Source organism: Engystomops pustulosus, chromosome 8 (genome assembly GCF_040894005.1).
Source record: "Engystomops pustulosus chromosome 8, aEngPut4.maternal, whole genome shotgun sequence".
Taxonomy (NCBI): domain Eukaryota; kingdom Metazoa; phylum Chordata; class Amphibia; order Anura; family Leptodactylidae; genus Engystomops; species Engystomops pustulosus.
In genome coordinates, this window is record NC_092418.1 from 110,790,017 (window position 1) to 110,802,073 (window position 12,057).

The 12,057-nt window shown below is 39.7% G+C and overlaps 1 protein-coding gene across 6 annotated transcripts in view; it reads left to right on the forward strand.

Annotated features, from left to right (window-relative positions):
- Nucleotides 1–12,057, forward strand: part of LRP1B (LDL receptor related protein 1B) — a 1,123,330-nt gene that overhangs the window by 983,700 nt on the left and 127,573 nt on the right. For all 6 annotated transcript variants that reach the window (XM_072122223.1, XM_072122226.1, XM_072122225.1 and 3 more), the window contains exon 63: nucleotides 10,440–10,533. In XM_072122223.1, the coding sequence (XP_071978324.1) occupies nucleotides 10,440–10,533 (94 nt within the window). The remainder of the gene's footprint in view (nucleotides 1–10,439; nucleotides 10,534–12,057) is intronic.

The window sequence follows — 12,057 nt, forward strand, 5'->3', positions numbered from 1 at the left end:
TTTTCTTATAATAGAAACAGCAATCTATATATGAATCCGTATCCATAGAGAACATTGATATAATAGCTGTATTGTCATATTATAGTAGTTATATTCTAGTACATAGGGGGCAGTATTATAGTAGTTATATTCTTGTACATAGGGGGCAGTATTATAGTAGTTATATTCTTGTACATATGGGGCAGTATTATAGTAGTTATATTCTTGTACATAGGGGGCAGTATTATAGTAGTTATATTCCTGTACATAGGGAGCAGTATTATAGTAGTTATATTCTTGTACATAGGGGGCAGTATTATAGTAGTTATATTCTTGTACATAGGGGGCAGTATTATAGTAGTTATATTCTTGTACATAGGGGGCAGTATTATAGTAGTTATATCCTTGTACATAGGGGGCAGTATTATAGTAGTTATATTCCTGTACATAGGGGGCAGTATTATAGTAGTTATATTCCTGTACATAGGGGGCAGTATTATAGTAGTTATATTCCTGTACATAGGGGGCAGTATTATAGTAGTTATATTCTTGTACATAGGGGGCAGTATTATAGTAGTTATATTCTTGTACATAGGGGGCAGTATTATAGTAGTTATATTCCTGTACATAGGGGGCAGTATTATAGTAGTTATATTCCTGTACATAGGGGGCAGTATTATAGTAGTTATATTCCTGTACATAGGGGGCAGTATTATAGTAGTTATATTCCTGTACATAGGGGGTAGTATTATAGTAGTTATATTCTTGTACATAGGGGGCAGTATTATAGTAGTTGTATTCTTGTACATAGGGGGTAGTATTATAGTAGTTATATTATTGTACATAGGGGCAGTATTATAGTAGTTATATTCTTGTACATAGGGGACAGTATTATAGTAGTTATATTCTTGTACATAGGGGCAGTATTATAGTAGTTATATTCTTGTATATAGGGGGCAGTATTATAGTAGTTATATTCTTGTACATAGGGGCAGTATTATAGTAGTTATATTCCTGTACATAGGGGGCAGTATTATAGTAGTTATATTCCTGTACATAGGGGGCAGTATTATAGTAGTTATATTCCTGTACATAGGGGGCAGTATTATAGTAGTTATATTCCTGTACATAGGGGGCAGTATTATAGTAGTTATATTCCTGTACATAGGGGGCAGTATTATAGTAGTTATATCCTTGTACATATTGGGCAGTATTATAGTAGTTATATTCTTGTACATAGGGGGCAGTATTATAGTAGTTATATTCTTGTACATAGGGGGCAGTATTATAGTAGTTATATTCCTGTACATAGGGAGCAGTATTATAGTAGTTATATTCTTGAACATAGTGGGCAGTATTATAGTAGTTATATTCCTGTACATAGGGGGTAGTATTATAGTAGTTATATTCTTGTACATGGGGGGCAGTATTATAGTAGTTGTATTCTTGTACATAGGGGGTAGTATTATAGTAGTTATATTATTGTACATAGGGGCAGTATTATAGTAGTTATATTCTTGTACATAGGGGACAGTATTATAGTAGTTATATTCTTGTACATAGGGGCAGTATTATAGTAGTTATATTCTTGTATATAGGGGGCAGTATTATAGTAGTTATATTCTTATACATAGGGGCAGTATTATAGTAGTTATATTCCTGTACATAGGGGGTAGTATTATAGTAGTTATATTCTTGTACATAGGGGGCAGTATTATAGTAGTTGTATTCTTGTACATAGGGGGCAGTATTATAGTAGTTATATTCTTGTACATAGTGGGCAGTATTATAGTAGTTATATTCCTGTACATAGGGGGCAGTATAATAGTAGTTATATTCCTGTACATAGGGGGCAGTATTATAGTAGTTATATTCTTGTACATAGGAGGCAGTATTATAGTAGTTATATTCCTGTACATAGGGAGCAGTATTATAGTAGGTATATTCTTGTACATAGGGGGCAGTATTATAGTAGTTATATTCTTGTACATAGGGGGTAGTATTATAGTAGTTATATTCTTGTACATAGCGGGTAGTATTATAGTAGTTATATTCTTGTACATAGGGGGCAGTATTATAGTAGTTATATTCCTGTACATAGGGGGTAGTATTATAGTAGTTATATTCTTGTACATAGGGGGCAGTATTATAGTAGTTATATTCTTGTACATAGCGGGCAGTATTATAGTAGTTATATTATTGTACATAGGGGCAGTATTATAGTAGTTATATTCTTGTACATAGGGGGCAGTATTATAGTAGTTATATTCTTGTACATAGCGGGCAGTATTATAGTAGTTATATTATTGTACATATGGGCAGTATTATAGTAGTTATATTCTTGTACATAGGGGGCAGTATTATAGTAGTTATATTCTTGTACATAGGGGGCAGTATTATAGTAGTTATATTCTTGTACATAGGGGGCAGTATTATAGTAGTTATATTCCTGTACATAGGGGGCAGTATTATAGTAGTTATATTCTTGTACATAGGGGGCAGTATTATAGTAGCTATATTCCTGTACATAGGGGGCAGTATTATAGTAGTTATATTCCTGTACATAGGGGGCAGTATTATAGTAGTTATATTCTTGTACATAGGGGGCAGTATTATAGTAGTTATATTCCTGTACATAGGGGGCAGTATTATAGTAGTTATATTCCTGTACATAGGGGGCAGTATTATAGTAGTTATATTCTTGCACATAGGGGGCAGTATTATAGTAGTTATATTCTTGTACATAGGGGGCAGTATTATAGTAGTTATATTCTTGTACATAGGGGGCAGTATTATAGTAGTTATATTCCTGTACATAGGGGGCAGTATTATAGTAGTTATATTCTTGTACATAGGGGGCAGTATTATAGTAGTTATATTCCTGTACATAGGGGGCAGTATTATAGTAGTTATATTCCTGTACATAGGGGGCAGTATTATAGTAGTTATATTCTTGTACATAGGGGGCAGTATTATAGTAGTTATATTCCTGTACATAGGGGGCAGTATTATAGTAGTTATATTCCTGTACATAGGGGGCAGTATTATAGTAGTTATATTCTTGTACATAGGGGGCAGTATTATAGTAGTTATATTCTTGTACATAGGGGGCAGTATTATAGTAGTTATATTCTTGCACATAGGGGGCAGTATTATAGTAGTTATATTCTTGTACATAGGGGGCAGTATTATAGTAGTTATATTCCTGTACATAGGGGGCAGTATTATAGTAGTTATATTCTTGTACATAGGGGGCAGTATTATAGTAGTTATATTCTTTTACATAGGGGGCAGTATTATAGTTGTTATATTCTTGTACACAGGGGGCAGTATTATAGTAGTTATATTCCTGTACATAGGGGGCAGTATTATAGTAGTTATATTCTTGCACATAGGGGGCAGTATTATAGTAGTTATATTCTTGTACATAGGGGGCAGTATTATAGTAGTTATATCCTTGTACATAGGGGGCAGTATTATAGTAGTTATATTCTTGTACAAAGGGGGCAGTATTATAGTAGTTCTATTCCTGTACATAGGGGCAGTATTATAGTAGTTATATTCCTGTACATAGGGGGCAGTATTATAGTAGTTATATTCTTGTACATAGGGGCAGTATTATAGTAGTTATATTCTTGTACATAGGGGGCAGTATTATAGTAGTTATATTCCTGTACATAGGGGGTAGTATTATAGTAGTTGTATTCTTGTACATAGGGGGCAGTATTATAGTAGTTATATTATTGTACATAGGGGCAGTATTATAGTAGTTATATAATTGTACATAGGGGCAGTATTATAGTAGTTATATTCCTGTACATAGGGGGCAGTATTATAGTAGTTATATTATTGTACATAGGGGCAGTATTATAGTAGTTATATTCCTGTACATAGGGGGAAGTATTATAGTAGTTATATTCTTGTACATAGGGGGCAGTATTATAGTAGCTATATTCTTGTACATAGGGGGCAGTATTATAGTAGTTATATTCCTGTACATAGGGGGCAGTATTATAGTAGTTATATTCCTGTACATAGGGGGCAGTATTATAGTAGTTATATTCCTGTACATAGGGGGCAGTATTATAGTAGTTATATTCTTTTACAGGGGCAGTGTGACAAATAATCCTATATAGTCACTGCCCAGGGGCTAGGCTGTGGGCTCAGCACAGAACACATGCCCAGTGAAGCTGAGATGCACTTTCTCCAGCTTCAGTAAGGCAGCAGGCAGGCACCTGAAACACTGTATAGGTGTTTGTTTTTCTAACCCATGGACAGCTCTCTTATAGGGAGGGACTAAACCACCATTCTATAAGGATCTATAGATGGCTTAGAAGGTCCCTAATAACTTGGATACGGTCTTTTTAATACAGATTTGATGTTGAATGTCATGTTTAGCGCTTCCCATGTCCTACGTTCCATGTAAGGCAAGCAAAGGGTTCAGAGACAAAGTACAATTCTGTTTGGTTTAAGCTTTTAGGTCAATAAACCGAGTTCCCGGGGGAAGAAAATATATTCATGGACTGATGGTTGTATCTCAGCGAGCCTCCTTCATATAAACGTTTACAGCAGAATAAAATAACTTGCACATTTTTATTAGCTGGAAGAGACTTATGTTTTCTTCTGCGCCCAGAAAAAAAAAAAAAAGAAAAAAAAAAAAAAAAGAATTAAGATAAATTATTACATTATAATGTGCAAATTCGTAAAAGTTCATTAAAATTGGATAAATATTTTATGTATTCAGTCCTGGATCTAATTCTCTCGTTCCATAATATACTGTGCCGCTGCTTGGAATCAATTTTTGCAGTTACAGAATAATTTTTGCTCGGCGGCAGAATCCTTCACGCAGGTGTCTCTTCTCTTTTTTCATTACTAATTCCCTTAAAGGATAATCACATCCAAAATGTGAATTCAGCAAGAAATAAGCTAAAATGGCGAAGAATAAAATTCGAGATGAATGGGGATTTATCCATTTTTTTTGCTGTTTGTTTTAAACTTTGGTGATTTGTCATGATGGACTAGGGAACTTTTTTAGGATATTTAAAGGGGTTGTGCAGGGTCATCCAAAAGAAGACTATGGAGTGAAGGGTCCTAAAATAATAATAACAAATATCATACCATAGCTGTGAGACAGTCTGTTGCACCGGGGCAGTCTTTGGGAGACCGGGTGGTCTTTGGGAGACCGGTCAGTCTTGCAGCACCCCACATAGTGACCATCATGCATCTAATAGGTATAGGTATACCTTTATGGCATTTCCATCCATTGTACCATTTTTGGTTGACCCAAGGTGTGGTCCTTCTCTACTCCAAAATAGGTTTGGCTTGGGGGATTACTCTTGAGAACTTTTGGGGGAAGGGTGATAAATCATCACATTGGGGCAGATTTACTTACCCGGTCCATTCGCGATCCAGCGGTGCGTTCTCTGCGCTGGATTCGGGTCCGGCCGGGATTTAATAAGTTAGTTCCTCCGCCATCCACCAGGTGGCGCTGCTGCGCTGAAAAGCATCTGAACACACCGGAATTCACCGAGGCCGGCAGAGTGCAGGTAAGCGCGTCCCGAGCAACACATTTTCCGTTTTTAAATGCGGCGGTTTTTCCGAATCCGTCGGGTTTTCGTTTGGCCACGCTCCCCGATTTTCGTCGCGTGCATGCCGATGCGCCACAATCCGATCACGTGCGCCAAAATCCCGGGGCAATTCAGGTACAATCGGCGCAAATCGGAAATATTCGGGTAACACGTCGGGAAAACGCGAATCGGGCCCTTAGTAAATGACCCCCATTATCTGGTTTCTTGTTCCACCTTTTGAGTGGTCCTTTTTTTCGTATCCGTCAAGTTGAGACTTCTTTGACGGAGTTGAGTCTTTTTGTCACCGTTGACTCACATGTGTCAAGTTGAGACTGTTAAAAAGTTGTAAAAAAAGTCTCAACCTGACCGATGCGGAAAAAGAAGTCTTAAACATGGCAAAAAAAATTTCAACTTAACAGATGTAAAATAAGTTGTATGAGAAAACAAACAATGGGGCAGATTTACTCACCCGGTCCCATCCCGTTCCAGCGGTGCGTTGTCCGACGAGGATTCGGGTCCGGCGCGATTCACTAAGATTGTGCGTCCGAGTTCCTGAATGTGTCGCTTCTCCATCGAGGTCCACCGGGGTTCACCTTCTTCTTCCCGGTGCATGTGAGTGCTTGATCTTGCGACACATTTCCTTTTTTAAATTCAGTGGTTTGTCCGAATCTGTCGGGTTGTTGGACGGCCACCCCCCCATTTCTGTTGCATGCAAGCCGGCGCTGAAGCAACACAATCCGATCGCGTGCGCCAAAAACCCGGGGCAATTCGGCGCAAAAGAGAAATATTCGGGAAACCTGACGAAAGTGCAACCCTTAGTAAATGTGCCCCACTGTGATGATAAATCCTCCCCCCACCCCAATTGCTTGAATCCTCCTTGAGTATTGACGCTTTAACCCCCAAATGGCCATCAGGTCCTACCTGCAGGGAACAATCATGAGGAAGTCATAGTAGAAGTCATAGTTCAGAGACAATTTCCCCAAATGGATCAACAAAGATTGGTGTCTACTGCAATCAACAGTTATATATAACGTAATACAACTACAACATAACACATAATATAGTTATAGCACATGACATAATAAAGCTACAACACACAACATGATACATAATATAATTAGAATATATTACATAAGATCCCACAACATTGTACAGCTATACCACAACCCATTATACAGCTATTGCACACACCGTAATACAGCCACAACAAACGTAATGCAGCTACAACACAATGGGGGTCATTTACTAAGGGCCCAAATCGCATATTTCCCGACGTGTTACCCGAATATTACCGTTTTGCGACGATTTTCCCTGAATTGCCCTGGGTTTTTGGTGCATGCGATCGGATTGTGGCACATCGGCGCCAGAATGCACGCGACGGAAAGCGGGGGCGTGGCCGTAAGAAAACCTGACGGATTCGGAGAAACCGAGGTACTTTTTTAAAAAAAGTGTTACTTGACACGCACTTACCTGCACTCGGCCCGGCTTGGTGAGCTCCAGTGAACTCCGATGGACTTCAGCGAAGCAGCGACACTTGGTGGACATCGGGCACACTACCTTAGTAGATTGCCGGAAGCCTGAATCCTCCACAGAGAACGCGCCGCTGGTTTGCGACAGGACTGAGAAAGTAAATCTTCCACAAAACACATAATACAGCTATAACACACAACATATTACATATTCAACACACAGTATATTATATAATTATATAACATTATGTATGTACAACACACACTATACTTCGTCAACATACATTATACAACTACAACACATAATGCTACTTTGCACACAACATAATACAGCATAAAACATCAAATACAACAGAAAACATTTGATATTCATCTTCATCTTCTGACCTGTGTTGTCGCACAGATTGTTTTTTTCCCTATAAACTTTATGGGCTTTGATGTTTCCCTAATAAACTTCATACTATCAAGCATAATTACATATAAAACCTCCAGTACTAAGCACCGCCACAGCATAAAAACATTCCCCAGTCTCATCCGAATTACTTAATTGTTAAAATCCACAATTCACCTATTGTCTGTTCCCCCTTCATACTGCAGGATTTACAGGCGCGCAGCGTCCCCAAGGTCTCACAACACACAGATACATTAGAAGGTCTGATAGGAGACACCAGACTAATCATTCACCTGTATCAGTCATGTTCTTACTCTATTAGCTGTCAATAGATAATTAGGAGAAGCGTCAAAACGTCTTTGTTGACCAGATGTTGTCAACAAAAATAATTTATCTAATTCCTCCGTCAACAATGGAATTGGTGGAGATGAGTCAAAGATTCTTCAGACAATAAATAGTCTAGAGGACCGCTGCGTGCCGTGTGCTGTACACAACAGTGCGCTACTATGGACAAAGTAGCTGCTATACCATTACATAAAATTCACGTGAAAATATCAATATTGAAGTGACGTGATATTAAAGGGGTTGTGTACTTCAAAGATGCCCCTAAAAGTAATTGAGAAGTTCCCAAAAGGAACCCTGTAGTTAGTCTTGAGACCAGACACATCAGTTTACCATATAAGGGCTCATTCACACGCGGTATGCCTGTGCCGTGTGCTGGAGTGGAGGAGGAGGTGACCCCTCCTCCCTCCATAGAGAATAGCGGGACACGGCCGCACACACGCCGAAAGATAGAGCATTGCCGTCTATGCAGACGTACATGCGGCCACAAATTTGAGGCCGCATATACGTCCCCGCAGACGGCCATGTGAATTTACCCTAAGGCTGCTGTAAACAACTGTTGAACATCCCCTTTAATAATTTGTTTATGCTAAAACGCAGATGCTTGGAGACAGGAGTCATTTATGCCCTAGATCTTAAAGACACAGTTAGTTGTGTCCTCTTTTCCCAAATTCCTAGTTATGCATTCTTGGCCTTAATGGACCTGCTAAAGAAGTCTTTACAAGAAGACATAGTAGGCCACCTGCGATGAGATGACTACTTTTTGTATCATCTGCTTTGGGACTCTAATGCCCAAGTGCATTACACCAGTTGAGACTGAACCTTCTGGGTAGCACTACTTAAAGGTCTAGAAAGGGTGCTCCTCAAACCTTTTAAACTCTACCTTACCTCTTTGGTGAAGGACATACCTTGACATTTGGAACTTCCTCTAGTTGGAAGTCTGGAACATTTTGGCCAACTCCAAGCAATGTTTAGCCATGGATGACTAACCCTTTTAAGATCGGAGAAGGTTTTTGGATGCCCCGTTTCTTTAGGACTTTCTTGATAATGATTTCGTCCTTTCAAAAAAAAAAAAAAAACATACTGATCCGGTTTAGGGGCCTTCTGCCCGGTTCCTTCAAAGTCGTAAATAGTTCCTAATTAGAGATGAGCGAGTATACTCGTCCGAGCTTGATGCTCGTTCGAGTATTAAGGTACTCGAAACGACTCGTTGCTCGGACGAGTATTTCCCCTGCTCGAGATCGAGCATTTAATTAAACAAACACAGTGAAGAACAATGAAGAATAGAATAAAAACAGTGAACACAGTGAACACAGGATCATTTAAGTGAAGAACACAGTGAAAAACACAGTGAAGAATAGATTACAGATGTTCTGCACATCTGCTTACTTGTCGGAAGATACACGCGGAACGGCAGCAGGGAGACATCGCACAGCAGGGAGACATCTGGCGCAGCAGAGACACATCTGGCGCAGCAGAGACACATCTGGCGCAGCAGAGACACATCGGGCGCAGCAGGGAGACATCGCGCGCAGCAGGGAGACATCGCGCGCAGCAGGGAGACATCGGGCACCAGGGAGACATCAGGCAGCAGGCAGACATCGGGCACCAGGGAGACATCGGGCAGCAGGGAGACATCGGGGAGACTTCAGTGGAAGAAGAGGAGCGGATCCCGGGACAGCGTATCTCCTCTCCCGACAAGTAAGCAGATGTGCCGAACATCTGTAATCTATTCTTCACTGTGTTCTTCACTGTGTTTTTCACTTAAATAATCCTGTGTTCACTGTTTTTATTCTATTCTTCACTGTTCTTCACATCTGATAACTTGTCGGGAGATAATATACGCGCGGAACAGTGAAGAATAGATTGCAGATGTTTGCATACATCTGATCACTTATCAGAAGACATTCTTTTTCAATTAAATAACACATTTTATTCCCGAACCGTGGTCCCTTTGAAAAATGCTCGAGTCTCCCATTGACTTCAATGGGGCTCGTTATTCGAGACGAGCACTCGAGCATCTGGAAAAGTTCGTCTCGAATAACGAGCACCCGAGCATTTTAGTGCTCGCTCATCTCTATTCCTAATACCATAATATCACAGATCTTCAGTGGTGAGGATATTGTCTTATGTCAAAAAAGTGCATTGAATACAAAGTGCGCTGTAAGAGAAATCTTAAGAACTCTTAGATAGGCAACTGAAAAGCTTCACAGCATAATAAAAAACGAAACGAAATATGGGGCAATGTGAATTAAGGCTTCAAATTAGAATTCTACATTGACGACTTCCTACATCTTAAAGAAATTCCTACCTGTCAAGCCTGGATTTACATAAGTAAAACCACTGATGGTGTATCGGGCGATGGATGATTTTGGACACGTGGCAGATTGTTTTTGTTTCTTTGACACATTAATTCCAGCAACTGGCGGCTCTGCCTTCCAAAGCTCATAACAGGTTTAGCTAACTATGGAACGTCTGTCACATTGAGATTCACTGAGAAATCTTCTGTAAGGAACTTCAAAGAAAGCGAAGCTTTGAAACTCTCGCATAATTCCACCGTTCCATGCAAAAACATCTATCATATTAAACAGGCCATAACTTCGCTGAAAACAGAATTATAAATCTTACACAATAATCATTCATCACGGCAAAGCTTTTATTAAATCATTAATGGAAGTTATTTTCTTTCAGTTCCGCTGCAATACAGATAAATGTATCCCATTTTGGTGGAAATGCGACACAGTAGACGATTGCGGGGATGGATCCGACGAGCCTCCGGAATGCCGTATGTATGGTTTTATACATTTTCTATGTCAAACCTTAAAGAGAATCTACCATCAAAATCTATCAAGATAAACCAGGGACACTTACTCATAGATCCAGGCAGACTCGACTGGCCCACGGGTCAACAGGTTGATCCATTGGTGGACCCCTGAGATAGGTGGGCCCTCAGGCCCTGCATTAGCAGTGCTGGATAAGGTATCCTAAATTTACTTCACTTAGATATTCAGAATTTGAACCATCCTATGTATTCATACAACTAAATGATTAGACTATGTAACAAACTGTCTATGTTCTATGCAATGGTGTACCCCAAGATCGAATTTTAATGGTAGACTCTTGCCATCCCAGTTCGACAATGGATCCAGGCACCATGACCATGTGATAATTTTCTTAGATTTGTCATCCATAGCCTCCTTCCTTTTAAAATCAAGTTTAAAAATTATGCTAATGAGCCACAGCAGCTATCTTACCCTAATTGTGATCTTGTTTTACTGGCCGTTACACTGTTTCACCCTCCCCCCTGCACCCTCAGCAATGAGAATACAACAGGAAGTGTTGAGGAAGTAAGGAAAGGGTGAGACAGTGTAACCTTCTGTAACACCAGATTACAGATGTTCTAGCCCCTCGTGCTCATTAGCATCATTTTAAAAGCTGGCTGTGGATAACAAGCCGGCCATGGATGATTGCCACAGTCACAGTGTTTCGATCTATGAGTAAGTATCCCTGGTTTATTTTGATGGATATTAGTGATAGATTTCCTTTAAAGTAGCATTTTGGCTAAATAAAACAAAATTCATCAATATACTGGGTTCTTCCATTGGCTTTTTGCACATCTCTTGTCCGGACTCTGCTACCAGTCCAGTAGCTTTGGACCCTCATTAGAAAAGAAGTGTGGTTTCTTTTAGATATTTTGACTATATCAACTTTTTCCAGCTCACCAAGAAGCCACATTGGGATCCTTTCCCACCAAATTTATGACACTTGCCACAACACTAGAACCATCTCTGCTTATGTGTCTGTATTTCAATCACCTGTATAATACAACATGTAAAATGTAGGGTTTCTGGCCTTGCAGATCAACCAATTGTATTGTCTCTCTCCCACCGAGCTACTACTGCCAACCAATGCCCCAACTCATCTACTACTCTACACCCAAACAAATACTGAATCCAAACCTTACAGCCAATTGAGAAGAAAGTGAGCTTTAGGCGTATCTGAACACTATCAGGGTTTTAGCAATCCTACGTGGTTCAGTTGGTGGCAAGACAGCCATGACAATTGACATATGGTTAAGATACAATTTAATAAACATCATAATACATTTAGCAGAAGCACAAGGGGTTAGATACCGAGCACCTGAAGCCATGAGTCGTTGGGCCACTGCAAGCTCCGAGAACTGGAAGTGTCTGCTACTAGCCTCACCGCTTGGCCATGGCTGCAAAATTAAAAAAAAATGTGGTTTGATCACATGCCATATTTTGGAAAGAGCAGATGTGACTTCAACCAATTGTATTGTCTCTCTCCC